Source organism: Electrona antarctica, assembly GCF_951216825.1.
Source record: "Electrona antarctica genome assembly, chromosome: 15".
Classification (NCBI taxonomy): Eukaryota; Metazoa; Chordata; class Actinopteri; order Myctophiformes; family Myctophidae; genus Electrona; species Electrona antarctica.
The window spans coordinates 24,821,452-24,840,699 of record NC_136796.1 but is presented as its reverse complement, the minus strand read 5'-3'; the positions used below and the strand labels follow the sequence as shown (position 1 = coordinate 24,840,699).

At 43.6% G+C, this 19,248-nt stretch overlaps 1 protein-coding gene across 1 annotated transcript in view; it reads right to left on the bottom strand.

Annotated features, from left to right (window-relative positions):
- Positions 1 to 19,025, bottom strand: part of erf (Ets2 repressor factor) — a 38,436-nt gene extending 19,411 nt beyond the window's left edge. The window contains exon 1 of the mRNA XM_079522809.1: positions 18,844 to 19,025. Coding sequence (XP_079378935.1) covers positions 18,844 to 18,865 — 22 coding nt within the window. The 5' untranslated portion in view covers positions 18,866 to 19,025. The remainder of the gene's footprint in view (positions 1 to 18,843) is intronic.
- Positions 19,026 to 19,248: the final 223 nt, after the last annotated feature.

Genomic DNA, 19,248 nt, shown 5'->3' with positions numbered 1-19,248 from the left:
CGTAACGCACATAACTCAAACTGTTCGACCCGCCGACTTCCACCACAGGGAGTGCAGTGCCTGGTGTCAAGTCCGTCGGATAGCCGGTTGTCCAGAACCAGCATAAAAGCCTCTGCCCAGGCTCTGGACAGGGCCCAAATTAGCCAATTGATCACACCTGATCACCCCTAGATCTCCATAACCCTGACATCACAATGATGCGTGCGCCACCGCCAGTTTCCAGTGAGACCTTGCATGGCCAGAAAAGGATTACAGACACACACACAATTATCCATAAAAAAAAAATCATTGCATAACTGGGTGTGCCATGCATTTCCAATCATTCACAAGTAGGCCGTGCCCAACGGGCACTGTTCTAGTTGTATACTAAATCTGGAACAGCCAACAGGCTTTAATGCGTTAGATCCTCCCTCCTGCCCCTCACTAGATCTATGCATCGTTTATATCCCAAAAATGTTTTAGGCAAAAGATTAGCATTGAGCGTCATACAGGTTATCGTTAGTTCTCATAGCAACAAGAGTTGCTATGACTGGTGCTTCCCACAGCCATCTGTTTGGTGCCGACTGCTAAAAAAAGAAAAAGGCTCGTCGGAGAACACAAGGCCTTAGTGTCTGTCCATGTGTGAAAGGCTGGATGGTGGCTTCATCATAAGATCATACCGCCACCCCTTCACTGTCCCCTTATGACGGACTAAAAGAACATGAAAGCGGCTTGAGGAAAATACCAGGCTAACTTGATAATCGTGACCGCATTCATTTACGCTGGCAAACAGAGGGACAAGGGTCATTCAGTTTGAACTGAGAAAGTCAAGGCATAGATTAGAAAAGATGAACGGGGAAAGTGCAGCGGGAGCCGAAATGGATGTTCAACAGTTGTAATGATTCCTGTGACTAAAGGAAGCAGGAGATCAGATGGTTCATTTCATGGTGTCCCATTGGGACACGGATACAAGCGAAAAATTGTCTTAAAATGTTGTGTTTACACAAACCCTCAAAGCTGTACATAGGGGCTTTCAAGGGGGAGTGGTTAACCAGGCCAACTGTCAGAACTGCAAAAAGTGATGGAAGAAGTAAAGACGGTAGAAAAACCAATAGGGACCTTCGCCCCTTTGGGCTTGTCCCCCAATTACAATCCAACCTCCATTGACTTCCGGTATTTAAAAAAGTAAGTTCTAAAACATACACATATGTATACACTCCCACAGTATATGAAGTATTTCATTTTCCAAAGTAATTTTTCCCCTAGATGATGGCTGCTAGTGGCCTGATCTTGGACTTACACGGGGAAAAACTCAGCAAGACAAATGACCCCCGGAGGCCATTTAGCCATTTCTACCACAGACTGGAAGAATAGTCCACTCTGATTGACACGTTAGCTGAGCTCATTTACCATTAGCCTACAGAGTAACCCTGGCCGAGCCACCTGTATTCTCCTTCCAAAAGAAACACAGGCTTTAGTAAAAGCGGTGACCGGACATGGCAGAGGCTATTTTCAACTCCTTTCTACAGGCTTGCTTTTATTAGTGCCCCCCCCATTCTGACGTCACATTACTTTAGAACGCTGTCGTTAACAACCGATAGCTATCGTTAACAGGAGGCCATTGTCTCAGCTGCCTACGGTCACTTAGACTAAACACAAACCTGTCGCCCCTGATTACAGCCCCCCCAAAATAATTTCTCTTCCCCAATTTGAGTTTTTCACGCCATGTTCTCTCCATGCCTCCCCATTTATATTTCCCTCCCTTCCTCCAATTCTTTGTTGGTCTATATTTAGCGGATGGAAAAGGTCGAGCGGTGTCTGACTGTCTGTGGGTCTAACGGTGCAGAGGGTAGAGAGAGAGAGGGTGTGAAATGTACCTTGCCAGGCTAAAAGGTGGGTCTAACGGTGCAGAGGGTAGAGAGAGAGAGGGTGTGAAATGTACCTTGCCAGGCTAAAAGGTCTAACTGTGCAGAGGGTAGAGAGAGAGAGGGTGTGAAATGTACCTTGCCAGGCTAAAAGGCGGTGAGGTTGCATGGTTGGTAGAGACACCAGAGACACCGTCGGAAAAAGTTACAAGTGCCGTGGCCACAATGCATCTATCCTGCCTAACTGTTTAGTAAGACAACAACCTGAAGCACTTCAACTGCTCCTTGCTCAGTCAGTCAGTCAGTCAGTCACACTATACAAGAGCCCAAAATGCAATTGAGCAATTCTGGATATGTGTTGATTTAAGGAGAATTCCAGATTAACCATTTCCTTACATTATTACGATGTTATTATATCCTGGAGATATATATATATATATATATATATATATATATATATATATATATATATATATGGGAAGCCCAATAAACAAAAACTACTATGTCTCCAAATAAGTAAACTAAAGCCAATTTAACCTACTGTAAATTTAATGAAGGAATCAAGGCAAACACAATTGTTACTTCATCCCATAGAGTCCAGAATCAATGCAGACAGCAGAGTTGTTAACTACTGTTTTAAATGCCTCTACGTTGATCTCATAATGACGGTTAAGACAGCAGGTTCAAAGAGGAGGACGCCACCATGGCTGACAGCCAGGGAGGAGAGCAGACACACACACACACACACACACACACACACACACACACACACACACACACACACACACACACACACACACACACACACACACACACACACACACACACACACACACACACACACACACACACACACACACACACACACACACACACACACACACACACACACACACACACACACACACACACACACACACACACACACACACACACACACACACACACACACACACACACACACACACAGGGAAGAGGGGAAACCGCAGCAGAAGAGAGGAGAGAGAAGGATAAAGCAGTGAAGGAGAAGAACAAGAAAAACACTCCAGTGGAGATCAAAGGAACAGACGAGAGATGGCTACAGGTGCACCATGTGAAGCCCTGACCTCAGCTGCCTCATGATCCCTATCTCCAACATAAGACTGATGGTGGGAGAGAAAGGAGGGAGGGGAAGAATTGAGAGAGGTTGAGAGCGAAGAGAGGGCAAGCAGAAGCAGAGAGAGGAAGGGGGAGAGGAAAAGAACCATTTAAAATTTGGAGGGAAAAAAAGGGAGAAAGAGATGATGTGTGACTTGTTGGAAGCTCCTGTAAGTTTAAAGCCCCAGATGAACTAAACTAACCTCGGTGAAGCACTGAGGTAAAACAAAAGTGTGTTTGTCGATCAAGACAACTTACAATTCATTGTGGAAGTCTGGCAGCGGACATGATGGATCATTTTACAGGCCATGTCAGCCAGCGTTTCAGTGTAATGAAGGTAGGGACAAAACAAAAGCCTCAACAAGCATCCACACCCCAAAATACTTTACAGACCTGAGAGACCCACGGTTCAAAGCTCCAGTCCACTTAGTCCTACAAGTTTTATATTTTATTAAAAAAAAATACTTACAGGATCCAGGAAATACGATTTTGTTTTGAGAATTTGTTGAACCAATGTTCAGAAATTATGACATTCCCAGAACAGGGACGCTACGGTTTGTAGTCTTTTGTGACTTGCAATGAGCAGTTTTGAACAAATACAACCAAATTTTGTCTAGATATGGCGTTAGGAGTCTTACCATTTAATACAGAAAGTAAGAAGGGATTGAGCTGGTAGGGATTCAGTGTTTAGACAAGGTGTGGGGATCAACTCGGAATTCCAACGGCGCATTAGTCCAACAACGTGGCTTTGCATGCATTTAGGGACAGGGTTAGTAATGGGGTGAGTCAGACCAACACGTCATTGGAATAATGATGCTGACCCCAAGGTGTGAGGAACTTCACACCTTGTTGTAACCCTTTACTTATAATAGCCTTGGTTTTAAATGGTGACGCTCTTCAGTATATTACAGGTAGGGAGAGGTTTCCTATGCGTGGAGACAGCTAAGCTAGTGTAATCAGTGACACGACAGCAGCCTCTCTGACCAGACTCAAAGCCGTCTCGTCCTGGTCGAGCTTCACTGCCTGCTGCAGGCACCAAACACTGTTATTAAGTCAGTCCTCAATTGGTGCGTTTGTTGGTGGATAATTTGATGAAAAGTACCTCAGTGTCATGAATGTGTCCATGTCCTTTTTTAACAATGGCATTTCTAAACCTATATACACACACAGTATGTTGGTGACATTGAAATATATAACCTCTAAATCCAGGACAAATTTAACACACCCTTGCCAGGATTTGTGATATGTTCAGCACCAGGACAAGACATTGTACAGAACAGACAGGATATAACGGGTTCAAACGAAGAAAATAGGTAGGACAAACAAAATTGGTGGCTACGTTGTGTAAAAACACAAAAATGGCTTAAAAGACACCAGTAATTATCATAAACATCAACACACCTAAAATGCAACCCAGTCAGTTTGAGGCATATTGTGACCTATATTTCCCAGAGAGAAACTATGCAAGCACACGCGCACACATGCTCTCACACAGACTGAGGTGTTTCTGAAACTGGCCTGAACATGCCTTCCCCCCCAGAAAATGACAAGCCTGTAAAACATCCAGCTATAATGAGCTGCTGGCTACCTGACTGACTGACTGACTCAACAAGTCAGGCTTACTTCCTATAGACAGTATGGTTCATGTATGAATACGTGAGTGAGAGAGTGAAAGACAAAGGCAGAACATGCGTACACACCATGGAGGTCATAAGCAGAAAAAAGGGGATTACAAGATAAAAACTTAAAAGCAAAAGAGAACAAAGAGGACAAAAGGGAGAAGGCATAGAAGTGAGAGTGAGGTAAAGCACGAGCAGGATGTTTCATTTCGGAAGTGTGTTGAAGCAGTATTGATTCAGCCAGCCAAGCCTAGCATATTTGTTGCACAGCAACACGCAGTCTTCAGAATAAGTTGTCTGTTCATTCTGCTGCAGGTAATAGGTACTGAGGCTGACGCCCAACAGACTGAAGCCAGCCAACCACAGACTGAGCCATATCAGCAGCAAAGGCAGTTAAATCATAAGCCAGGCTGCTCTCATTAACACCATGGAATGTGGGATCATATATTTGCTAATACAGATTTATCACCCTTAGTAGTATTTCCTCTGTGTTCTCTGAGCCCATGGCCTGCCCCTCATAGCTGGAACATTAGCGATGCATTGCGGCAAGAGAAAATGTGAAATTAAATTAACAGCATTAGTGTGTATACTATGCACACACGCAGATATGGCATCATGTCTACAAATCCCTCCCACTTTCAACAAAGGCGTTCCCATTTTTGGCATGTGATTAGAGGCGGACAGCTTTGAAATATTTATTTCCAAAATATATATATTTTTTAAATAAAAAATAGCTGATCCATAACAGAGCTTGTATTTAGGCTATTTTTGCTGTATTCATGTATAGGGCTTAAGTGGTTAACAAAACCAAACATTCAGAATCAGAAATGATGTGCAGCCTGAAGAATGCACAGACAATGTGTTAATTGTATTGAATAGTAAATGAGCTAACCAGAAACAGGCTTCAGGCTAATAAAGAATGCATGAACAACATGATTATACTGAATAGTGAGTCAACCAGTCAGACATAAAGAGGCACAGACAGGCTGTTGTGGAACTGGGGTGAGAAACAAAGTTGTGGCGGTGGAAATGGCAGAGGAGAGGGGAGTTCAGAGGGAGAGAGAGAGAAAAAAAAGAGAGATGATAAATTTCTTCTTTTAAATCTGGCTTCTGTGTTGTGGTCTGGCCGCCAGACTACTTTCATTTTCCTCCAATAACACGCGCACACAAGTGCACAGTCACACCACACACACAGGGTCCAGCCTGTCGACTTCAACTGTTAGATTAAGCCATGTGCCCCACACACACACACACACACACACACACAGCTCAGAATAGGAGCCCACGGCTCAAAATCCGTGGCCCTAGATGAGTGAGTCAGTCTAGTGATTCCTGCCAATCACTTTTCATCTGGGTCCCCCTGGCCTCGTCTCCGCCGCCCTGCGCTAAGGCGGCTCTCCTCTCAGCATCTTTCCACGCAGACAAACGGTCTCCAACGTCTATTAGCACTGGTTGCAGAAAACTGCCAGAAAAATCACACTTGTGTGAAGTGCGGGGCGCCCACTGTGGCTGCCACGTGGCATCAAGGCAAACATAAAGTCTATATTTCACTGCCACTATATATATATATATATATATATATATATATATATATATGTTACGAGACATGAATGCAGTGTGTTATTCTAAAATCACATCTCTAGAGAATAATCTTCTAAATATTTAATTTTAAAACATTAAATTAGCACTACAGCTGCTGCGTTTCCAGCTAGGAGATGGTCTCTCAATCAGAGTCGAGCAACGGCACTGTGTGGATGAGATGCTCATGTCTGACAGGGATTTGGAGACCTCTTAACGATCAACAATTGGATTGTTCTTCCCTTACAGAGAAACCAGCTTGGCCAAGACACACGAGGAAGACTTGAGGCCAACTCTCAGCGTCATTTGCTGTTTTTTCCCCCCCTTTTGCCGGGGGGAGTTAAGAGATTTGGTTCCACCAGTGCTACCACTCCGCTGTATTGGGATGGTTGTTGTAGAAATGTCAAAAGCTACTGGCTGGCTGGCTGGCTGGATCTGGTTTCACCACGTTCCTCTGTGAACAAATGTCAGTACACTGCCATGGCGATTAGATGAGCTGCCCACGTTTACCTTCTTGATAGCTCCATTCATTGAAGAAACCTGATTTGGTTTCAGCCATGCCTAGTTGACTCTATTTCAACTGATACAGGGTTAGTAGAAAAAAAAACGAATCACTGCCTTCTGAGAAAAAGCAGGACAGAACCTCCTACAATGAAGTCCAATAGGATCAACATTTATTTGTAATTTCGTTTACATTTTATAGGATACTTTCAGATCATTTTCCTACACTTTGCTCCAAAGAATGGCCAACAAGCGTAATTTCTTCAACATGACAAAGTGATTAACGGTTCCAGGCCTTCCACCACGGTCTGTGCATAGCATACTAATGCTGAAAACTTGTGAAACGGGGGACTTTCTACATGTGTCACGTCTTAGTCAGTCTTTCCTTATTGGCAGCCCCCCCATGCTTCTTAATCCTCCAGTCTATTACATTAAAGTAAGATTCTCTAGTCTCTAGACTGAGTGGCTCTCTCTCTCTCTCTCTGTGTAAAAACATTAAAGACAGGGGCACGCTGGCGTCACCGCAGGGAGATGGCAACCCCAAAATGAGCATGCTCCTCAATAGCTTTAGAGGGGGAATTACAAGAGTGTGTGTGTTAATGCAACGCAGGCATCGGCCATTTACATGAGTGTGTGGGCTCCAGGGCCTCTCACATTGTGTGTGCGTGTGTGTGTGTCTAGGGGATAGAATGGAGGAGATGAGTGATTGAGTGAGCGACAGAAACCAAACTCAAACATTGTGTGATCAGAAATGCAGCACGCAGGAATACAATCTCCCATTAGAAATGGTCAAATGGATTACTTAAATGTGTCCTTAAATTACTGTAAAAATCACATGCCTGGTATGTGAGCTTGTGTGTGGTCACTGTTTGCTAAATCCCCCCAGCTGTGATGTAGTCTCGGGCTGTAAAGACTGCAGAGACTCTCGGGAGCTCGCGTAGGGTACTAGGGGAGTAGTTTGGAAAAACGAGGGAGGAGGAGGCGAGAAAGAGTGGAGTGAGAGAGGCCAGACTAACTTTATGACCCATCTCCGGTGTTGACCTGGTCAAATGGTGCCATTGTTATCAGTGAAACAATTTATAGCCTCTCTTGTGAAGTAATTTATCAGACTTGGCCAGGGCCTGACAAATCAACACACTCCTAAGGCCAGGGGCTGACAAATCAACACACTCCTAACAACTAACAAGGAAAAAGAAGACAGTAACAGGAACCAATTATAGAAGAAAGGGTATGGGTTTGGGAGAATAAAACTCCTTTACCATAATTTGCATGTAAAGCGGGTAATATGCGCCCATTTCGAATGCTGTTTTTTGTACACCATCAATGTCAGCTCTCAGCTCTCCATAGTTTTGTCAGATTACATTTAATGCTCCCCCGCCTTGCAAGTGTGAATGAAAACGCATGCGTTTACTGGTACCGTCATGAGTCATGACAGTGCTTACATAAACTGCTTCCTAAAAACAATGTTGGCGTAAGAGTCACTGGAAAAGCTCTTGTATGCATGCATAATACCGGTTGAGATAGCCTGGGGATGAGAGAGAAAGCATGTTACGCTTGGGTCAAGAGAGCATCAGATGAGATGAGACGGTGCGAGTGTGTGTACTCATCGGATATAGTGACAGTGACCATATGTGATGCAACCGAGACAAAACTGTCCAATTAACAAAATGTTTGTTAACATGCCCCCTGGTGGACAAAAGTGGTGGTGCTTGGCTGCCACCGGATCTGCATCTGTTTTAGCATGGCGCGGGATGGAGATCCCTGATGTCATCAATATTAAGCCCATATATGGGAATGCCCATATATGAAGATCCCTGATGTCATCAATATTGGCCAGCAACTCTACATCTGACCTCAAACCCTTAGATCTCCATATATGGAGCGGACCTATTCTGACATTCCATTATGTTGATCCTTCCTCTTTGATGTCTCCCTTTTGACTGATACCTGTCCAACTCTAGATAGGCATGCCCCAAAGTTATTAGTGCAGCCACGCCCGGCAGCCGGCTAAAACTAGAGTTCTCAACAGGGCCGAAAATTAAGGCCCAGCTCTACCTGGGCCCTCATCAAACCCTGTACACTCAAGACACTGCCCCAGCTGCCACCCTTAGATCTCCATATATGGAGCTGACCTGTTCTGACATTCCATGTTGATCTGACCTCATCAAACCCTGTACACTCAAGACACACTCCAGAATTCATTCCATATGTTGATCTGACCACCCAATGCCAAAGCGCCAGCGCTCGACCAGCAGTCTGCTGTCACCCAGGCGGATCGTGCCTGCTTCTCACTTCACGCCCTCGGGTGTCTTACTGGTAGTATCTTATCAAATAATCTTATCTAATAATTCATGTAAAGTCTGTCTGTAAAACACAAGGGGCCCATCTCCACACGCCGCGGCGCACGGCAAGTCTACACGCACCTATCGTCAGACAGCCCTGTGCTCTCGCTTCAATTTGAAATGCTTACAAGCGCCAAATAATTGCTGCCACTATGTTAATTTACTTCATTTTCGTCTAAAACAACTCCTGGCCCTGCCATCATCCCGCAGAACACGTCACAAGTGAAATGCATGTTGGGAGGGACAGTTTAATGTAGGGGTCACACTTTTCCGTGCAACAGTCCCCATGCCTTCTCCACCGCACCGGTCCGCACCTCCCCTTTAGGAATTAGACAGCCCCCTGGCAGGCAGCAGAGCCACACAGGGAACCAACTTACCAGACGCGGGTGAATTTTTGGTGAAACAGTGCGGCCAACGCGTGACAGGCAACCACCCTTGTCCAACTACTCCTTCTGTGCTCACTTCCCGCAGTCTAGCTTTGATCTGTCCAGGTGAGAAATCTGCTGTGACCCGTCAATGTTGTGCGAGTTGTGCGTGTAAACGTGTGAGAAAGGGTGCACATTCTGTCTGACCGTGTGAAAGAGAGACAGGCGGTATGCGCGCGTGTGTGTGTGTGTGTGTGTGTGAGTGAGACAGAGTGCATCCATTTGGAGTCTGTCTACTGAACTGCTGTCTGTGTGGAAGAGATGCAGCCAGGTGAGTCTATGAGAAAAGGAGACTTGGTCGGTGTGTGTGTGTGAGTGAGAGATAGATCAAACAGTCAGATCGAAATCTCACCAACAACACACTGCTAACACAAACATTCATTTTTACTGAGTGTCTGCAGGAGAATAGCCGTCTATGAGAGGGTTGGTCTGTCCGTCTGCCACCAATCTTGCAAAATGCAGGACCGATGAGTGCCAAATTCCCTGTGCACACTGCCAGTAGGCCACAGAAGTACATACTTTTCACGTTTCATACTTGGAAATATTCAATTACATTTCCAGGGGTTGTGATCAGGCTGAAACCTTGCCCAAATAGTCAGATGGCACAGGCTGGCCACAACAAATCCAGTTCCACTTGGAGCCACACCGTTCCCGTGCCATGTGGATCATTATATTTTTATTTTTAAGTGAAATCACACAAAAACTTGATCACAAATCCACTCTTATACACTTGTCCTCTCTTTCGAACACAAAATAGTTGTTTCTCTAATACACAGTCCCGCTCAGACAGATAAACACTCGCCCGGGTACACACACGTCACAGACACACCACACACATACAGACAGCCACAGAGACCTAGGGCGAGTTGTAACAACCATTGGAGGAGAGAGGAGATTGGGGGAAGCTAACCACAGGGTTCCCACTGGATCTATGGCTGGTACAGAGTTACAGACCAAACAAGCCAACCCCAGACACCCTGCACACTCTGTGTCTACTCCAATGTCTCTCTCTGTCTGTCTGAATGTCATTTCTTATTCCGTCTCCCTCGTTGTGTCTTCCTCCTGTGTTCTGTCCCGTTCGTCCATGTCTGATTCTTTGTCTACCTCCTTCTGTCTCTGGGATCCAAACAAGACAATCGCTACAGGCATATTGAGTATTAGGTGTGCCAACTTATCACAGAGAAAACATTACGCATGACATTTTTGGCTCATTGTTCAACAATTGAACACTCAACAATCAACACTCACACAGAATGAATGAGCAAGTAGCAGTTCCACTGCTAATATGCTGTAGTGTAAACTTTAGGGTTGCTAGTGGGTGTGGGGCTACCACAGGGATCAAGCCTGTGAATGATTAATGGACGGGACAGTCGACGGCTCACCAATTCTCATGACAATACTACTTGGATTTTGTCTTTTTACATACAATCCGATACTGATTCACGAGATGCATTAACACCACCAGAATTGGGATGGCCATTCATAAGAATAAAATAAAATGTACCATTTAGAATAGACAAATGTCACTAGTTATCTTTAAAAACACTGTTGTATGGGATGATGTGCAGGTGGTGGTAGACTGACAGATGAATATGTGGAAAATGGCTAATAAACTGCTAGTTGGATGAAGTCAATCTCAAGATAAAGTTTATGTGGCACTTCACAATTACACATTTCTATTTTTAGTAACTATTTTTCAGTAACGGTCATTCAATTAAGCAGGATTAATGTTTTCGCCACAATCATGCAGCCTTGTATTGGGGTTATCCTAGTTTTTAAATGGGTGCTTAGCTGGTAATATTGCAAGCGGAATGTGTTCTTAATGGGGATAATATTAAAAATATAAATATAATATAGAAAAGCAAAGCAAACCTAAGGCTACTAGACCATGTAGGTTTGAAAACATCTGTAAGGCCTTTCTTAGGGCTTGGATATTTCACATTTTCAATTTGGTGGTCTGACCAAAAGGGGGAAAAAAATAAAAAACAGGTAGGCCATGCAAGAGTACACATACAGGAAACCCCTGGCTTGGTTAGACCCAGTCCAAACATACAGGAAACCCCTGGCTTGGTTAGACCCAGTCCAAACAACCACAAAGCCAGGCTGTGCTGTGTCTCTCACTTTCCATGCTGGCCCCAGACAGCACGACCACAGCAACCTGCAGGTCGGCCTTTCCCTCCACCTTTAACTCTGTGCTGGTTTGTTTTCTGGGCACTTGAGGTAAACCTTTTCTGATATATTGCACCGAACGTAGCAGTGCTGAGCCAAACAATTAACTTGTTTCAACTGGTCCTGCGATTAAAACAGTTTGACTGCTGAACCTGACTTTCCCGTACTTTGATTGATAAAGACCCCTTACCCTGCCGAACCGGACTTTAGTTTTATTCGCCAATTTTGATAACTTTTAAGACGTTTTCCGCGAACACATGGGATATACGTCACAAGTTTGGATCACATGACCGGAACAAAACCACTGCCGCTCGCTTCTCAGGGCTGCTGGGAAATAAAGAGTCTCAATGAAACCATATCGGCAATGGCGGCGCACTACGGGTCGCTGTGTTTCTCTGTTGTTATCGATGGCACTTGTGGAATATTACCCGCCACTAGGAAAAGACCATGTTGGACCATGGACCATGTTATTTTAATCCATTGAGACCTGGAACACATCCATGTCACGTTAGCGTTTAACCACATTAACCATTAACCCATTTTGGGCGGGAACCCCTTTTGGTGTTTTAAACATTATGTTATAATTTAGCTATTGAAAAATAGCAGATCTACAAGCTCATAGCGCGCCACCGAGTGGCGCGCTATGAACTTGTAGGTCTGCTATTTTTGAAAAATCGTTAAAATGTGCCTCAAATCTTTCCGAAAATTGTCATGATTTAGAAAACTTTTTTTTTAAAATTTCGACGTCAGGCCTGAATGGGTTAAGGGGGACGCTCGCGAAATGGAGGTACCTTCACGACCGGGTGATTCTTCAAAGGTTAGTGAAAAACTGCAGCAATGAAGTTATTTTCACGATTGAACAATTCCGCACTAAACTTAATACATTTTAATTTCACTTGGAATTCAAATTAATTTCACTCTGAATGTAGTTAACTAAAACGATGGAAATCGTTTTGTTTTTCCCAAAACCTCCATGAATATTAATAATACTCCCAACAAAATATGCAGGATTATCAACAATAATGCAATTCTAGATTGAGACTTAATTCATAATGACTGGAAAGGAAATGTCATTTTCAAATGTGTTCAAAGTCAATGGGACTTTTACAAAGCCAATGGTAAATCCCGTGTAAAGCCCTGTGGGGAAGTTAACCGCCTCAGCTTCTCAAACAGCCAGAAGTGTGGAAGTGTACTGTACATTTCACCACCACCACTCACTGGATGATTTTATAACAGCCAAAATTGACACCCTACCTGCTTCCCCAGTCAACCCCTCTAGAGTCTGTCTACAAATAGCTGACAACCCCAGACATGCTGCCTTGGCTGAGGTCAGCACCTCTCCTGATCACTACACCCAGTCAACTTAAAACAACCAAAACCTGGGCTCTTCCAGCACCTCCGCCCTCCACAAGGGCACAAGCAAAGACACTTAAAATCTTTTAGAGTTGGCACTAGTTCTCCCAACATCCAAAACAGAGGAGGTCTCTGCCAGACTTTCCTACACTGTGCAGCTGCAATTCAATGCGAGGCCCACACTTATGTCAATCATTGACTTGGAAGCTCTGCTGACTCCACACCCTTCCTAGTTTAGGTTAATCCACAAAAAACAGGCACAGCAACACAAATCCAGGTTTTTTCCCCCCAACCAAAACGCTAAAGTATAGGGCAATATACTGGACAACCATCATCCTTTCTCACAGACTCTTTCTGAAGAGCTCATATGGTAAATGAGTCCGTCTCTTTCCAATGAACTATAAAAGTTTCAAATTCCTCATGGCCAAGTCTTTGATGAGACTACAGCTGCATAGCTCTTCTTTCACTTCCTCCCTTACACATACATACAACTATAAAACATTAACCGTGTGGGTAAAGCAAACGTTAACAGTATAAAGTTAGTCGATATTCTTTATAAAATGACAACCTAGCCAAGTAAAAGGGGTTATGCCGGAACCTCAGCATCCTGTCAGGTATTCCAAAGATAGTTACCCCCCTGAAAAGCCTTCCTTATCAGCTCAGTGAGGCGAGTAGTTGGTTCCACTTGGCCCGTCCGTCTACTGTACTGGGGGTCCACTGCCACAGAGCCTGGCTCTGACTCTTGGGTGCATGCGTGTCAGAGAAGTAGTGATCCTGAAACTCCATTGATCCCGAAAATAGGATGCACACAATCATAAGCTCTCACAGGTTCAAGCCAACAGAGGCAGGCACTCAAACAAAGACATTGTGGATTTTCAATGTTCTCTAAAGCCACAAATAACGGCTCCAGAGGAAGCCTGCATTTTGTCGAAACCTAGCCCACACTTCTCTCTGGGAGCTATAAAACTGAATTCCTCAAAACTAAAATTACACAGGCGGATCCCTGTGGAACACCTAGTCTTTACTCTACACAGGCTCCACAGACCTTTTCCATACCCTGCATGTGATGTGAAATGACCAACTACACAATGTTAAGCTTTAAGTATTGTTTGCTTGCCTAATGTATGGTCTACTCTCTGCACATATGTTCACAAGCAACACAGGATATACGGTACAAAATGGACAAGGAGAACAGTTCTCCAAATCCCTAACTGTATATGCATGTCAGAAGGACAAAATCCTTGAATGGATATCATGGCTAGCAAGAAAGTGCACCTGATTAGGATTGTAAAAGAGAAGCTTCTTCTCAAAACATTTCATGATACGGTCAATATCAAATACGGTCAATCGTCTATGTTTAAAGTTATGCAGTTACAGTAATTTCCCAATGTCTACATGGGGTCATATGAGAAAGTAAAAAAAGATTGGGAGCCCCTGATTCATGCGTTACACAGCCCCACACCACGAGTCTCTATTCTTGGCAAGCAACACATATGTCATTTGTATATCTGTACGTTTAAGCTTGCCTTAGAAGCACAAAAAGCAATGCAAGAGATGAAAACACTGGATGTAAAGGGAAGTTTGGCCCCTGTAATAACGGTCACATCCCAATTTATGAGCTTGTGGAGGTTTATCCTTTTTCAAACTATGCACTGGATGAACCAGACTTGCAAAGAGAAGGGAAAAAAATACCATTTCCTACAGCGCTTTCTAATACACCCACGGTTTATGTTTTGCCCAGCATGGCCCTGCTCTGACTGTGTTTTCTCTACTCTATCACTGCGCTAAATGGATTACGAATAACATAGTGTGTACACACACACACATGCAGGAAAAGAGGCCTTCCGTAGCATTGAGGGACCACATGAAAAACAGAGGCTGGGGCCTTAGTTCAGGTGGTGGGGTCAGTGTCCTGATGACAGAAGAAAAGCTAGACGACACACCAGAGAACTGTTGACGTCACAGCAATAGCGGCCAGTGGTACTTTTTCCACACCTTGCTTTCCTAGCCTGGGACCATCAGTTATTAGGAATGTGGTTGGGTCAATGTAAATAAGCTGCATAGGCGTGTATGAGAGAGGGAAAGGAATCACCTGTGCACTTTTATATTCATTGTTCTGTCATGTTGTCCTGTTATGCAATTTGGTTGTTTGCAGACACCAGGGAATGGTCAACATTCATCTTTTGTCATTTTCTGTACCCCTCTACATTAAAAACTATTTGTCAAAGGAAAGTTTACAGAGAACAAATGGAGTATTCTGGCAATGACCTCATTCACACTTAAACCCGATTCATTGTAAGTGCCGAAAATAGCCAGTTTTGTGTTTTGTAATTAGGTAATAAATACGCATTGTCAGGGATTCAGAGGTGTATTGTATAATTTAAAAAAAATAAACTAAAAGATGTATTCAGTTAAAACTGGCACTGCTAGACGTCATGTCCAACCAAAATACTAGTTTAATGTATATTGAGACAATCGTCCTTTTTGTAAAGACTAGTAAGTTTGAGTTAACTTAGTTTTAGTTACTATAATAAGCTTGGTATAAATCAGATTAAAACAAATGCATCATCAAATGGAATGCCACTCAGTAATAAAAAATACCAAAGCAAAACATACTTCAAGTAAACATCACACTTGTCTTTTCTCTACTCGAAAAGACCCCCTTCCACATTGCATTTGTATGATTGGGTCTTTAGTTTCTTCCTGTTCCAATTGTTTTTCATATTGAACTTTTTCACGGATGTGATTTGACTTTTTAGTTTCACACACAAATCTCAAACAGCAAATCTCAAACAGCAGCTGTGTGTGTGGTTCCAGAAATCCAAATGAAAAGGTCAGAACAGAAAGAAAAAAAAGACACATTCCTGTGCATCCGTCACCTAAGTGGCTTCCAAAATTTTTAAACAATCATCTCAGCCTCAACTTGTAGTGCAATCCTGCTCCCTCCCTATGATGTTGGTGGCAACCCTACTGCATATTGGTCAGTCTCTGAGGAACACTGTTTGTTTTCTCAAGGACAAACAATGCCTATTGTTCCTTGAAATGAGTTATATTTTCCCTAGCATGGCGTAGAGCTTTTTAGTCTTGCCTGCATTATTATTACATCTACGCAGATTTGCATGAAAGATGTCTTGTTTTTCTTCCTGTAATTACAATGGGCTGACTCAACAACCTGCAACCAAATGGATTTCCTCAAGGGCAATTTGGTTACGCTGGTAAAAGTCAAACAGTCACTTTGTTGTGAACACAGGGCCAACCACATCAATGTCAGGTATAGCAGCACAGTGACGGACATATGGGCACACACACACACACACACACACACACACGCGCACACACACACACACACACGAGGAAACATACGCATGTGCGGCACGCATACACTCACGCCAAAGCACATATGGTCAAAACAGCAAGCCTGGCCTGCCCTGGCCTACCCTACAGACCTGACACCATCTCTAATGGCTCATGTACAGCTTCATTTAATCCATATACACATACATACAAATACACTTTGTAGCAGCAAAGCATGGCTCGGCCCTCTGGCTGGTCCACGTACAGCTGTGACGTCTCACATGTGGCATGTTGTTGATACAAGGAGTAACACAAGTGGAAAATTGGAGCTGGTGGGGCCAGACGGCTGACTTCCTGGTAGGAAGAGAGTGGAGGCTGACCCACATATATAACGGGCCATAGGCTGACGGCATGACCACGGGAAACAGAAGGACAAAAGACCTGTGTGGCGCTATACTGAATGGAGCTATGCAAGTAGGATATATATACCATCAGATGTCAACCGAGGGACTGTGGAACCCATGTGTGTCTTTAGATATATGCCAAGGTTGAGTGTAAAATATTACCCAAATGGATGCTCATTGCTTACAGCCATGTCAGGTTTTACACATCTTAGATTTACTGTGAGTTACTCAACACGACTAGGAGAAAAAAAACGAACAAAAACATTAGGCTATATACACACACACTACACAGTGGGTTGTCTTTAGGGGCTTGGGATTCCAGGTAGATTCTCTTGATAGTATGATGGGGATGGGTGGTCCCAAAATGTCAAACTAAAATAATGCCACATTCACACAGCTTGCCTATGAGTTGTGACATAGTTAAAAATGTTAAAAATAGTTTGGTTTCTTTCCACCCACCTGAGGAATACAGTTTGTTGTTCTTCTCAATAAGCGTAAATTAACCATATGCTGTGGGCATTTGGCATCAATGATGTATGATGTTATGCTAATGTTTAGCAGGGTCACAACACAATGCCACACAATGTTGGGGACAGAAAACCACGTCTCCCTTTTGTGTTTAATGTTAATCATTGATAACATAAGAAACCCCTACAAAGGGCCATAGGTAGCTCTCAATTGACTATATAAACAAAAGCAAAACATTGTAAATACACCAACAAATGGGACCGCAGTTTCCTGAAACAAAGAATAAAAAACACCACCTACTTTTAAAACCAAATTAAGTTCACTTTGCTAACCTGGACAATTGAGTGATTGTGGAAAACCAGTACACGCACACGCACACACACACACACTAAGAAAATGTACCCCAAACAGCACGTTTTCCCACCAGATAACTGGAAGATACAACATAGCCCCAAATCTAATATGTCTGAATGTATAGTACACCCAATTGTGTCTGATACAATGTGTGGTTTAAGGTCCAAAGACAGGATCACCCAGGTCCTGTAGCAGGCTGTTTAGGCCTAATATCAAGGGGTTACACACCCCACAATCTTCAAAACCGTAAACATATATTCCAAACTAATACATACTCATATTACCTGAATATTAGTCTGTGAGGATACACATCAATTTGATAGACCAAAAACCATAATAAAAACTAATGTTTAATAACCATAGGATCACTAAGTGGGTCACCTTTTTAAGCATTGCCATGGTTATAAAGTGTATACTACTATACTTAAATTGTATAGATTGTATCCAAGTTGTGCTGTCGCGTGGTATTCCCCTCTCAAATGTCGGGTTCCAAGGTGTTGGAACTTGGAACATTGCAGTCCCTAGCTGACTGCAGTGCTGACCACTCAAACATTGAGACAACATACTAGAATAACTAGATGGTGCATGCCCTGGCTTTAACGAGCATCTAAACCCTAAAGTCACGACAAACTAGCTATATCAAGTCGTGGGCTGCAGATAATTTTAAATGCCGTTTTAAAAGGTCCAAATAAAACATAGGATGTGAATGCTACACACGGAGCTGCTTGCTTCGTTCCAGTAAATAGACCGAATCCTATTCTGCGTGAGCTACTACTAGGCAAAAGATGATAAAGACCGTTTTGAACGTTGACCCACATCTCTAAAGTTGTCGACTGACACCGCGTAACAATGTATCGTTTAACTGTGAAACAATATAAACCACGCTTGTGTCTTTAGTGCTACATTGTAACAACTCGCCGTGGAACTTTATAAACACAGAACGTTGCGCCGTGTGGAATGTTTCCCCGTTCGAGTTAATCTACGGAGCTAAACCCCATCTCCTCCTGCTAACTGCTTTCTACAAGTACAACATAAAGTTATACACCGCCCGTTAAAAACCTCCCTGTTGTTGTTCGCACAGTTGAAAGGAGACGAAACAAAACAAACGGGGCTATAAGTGATGCTAACTTTTGCACGTTTTGCTGAAACAATGACAAGAGAGTTTAGAGATGAATCCATTCCAGCGCCATAATTTGTCACACTTTCTCTAGGGCAGCGGAGATGAGGGGGGGGGGGGGGGTAGTTAGCGAGGCTAACCGTGTTAGCTTAGGAAGCTACACACACATACACTGTTTCAAGTTGTGTGTACATAAAAACAACAAAACATAACAAAACGGTGTGTAAAAGTTTCTTACCCGAATCTCCCGGGGTTTTCATTGCGGCCGCAGGTCTTGTGTTCTGCTAGCCTGGTTAGCAGAGTGTTGGACACCCACTCCTTTTGCTCAATGCTCCGGTGTTGCTCGTCCCGAGCGGCTTTAAAAAACCTCCAAACCTCGCCGTAACGTTCGTTGGTTGTAGCAGCGCGAGCTTTATGCTAAAGTTGTTCACTTCAACCCCCCTCCTCCTCCTCCTCCCACCACCACCCACCCCGCTGGTTACGTTCTCACGGGGGAGAGTTGCGCTAATTGCGTACGTACACGTCGCGAACTTTCTCGCGACAACTTTTTGCCCTGAAAAATAAAAACAAAAAATATAGCATATATTATTGTTGTTACGGACGAGGCTGAAGGAAAAAGTTGCGCTGCTGGACTCAGGGGGGG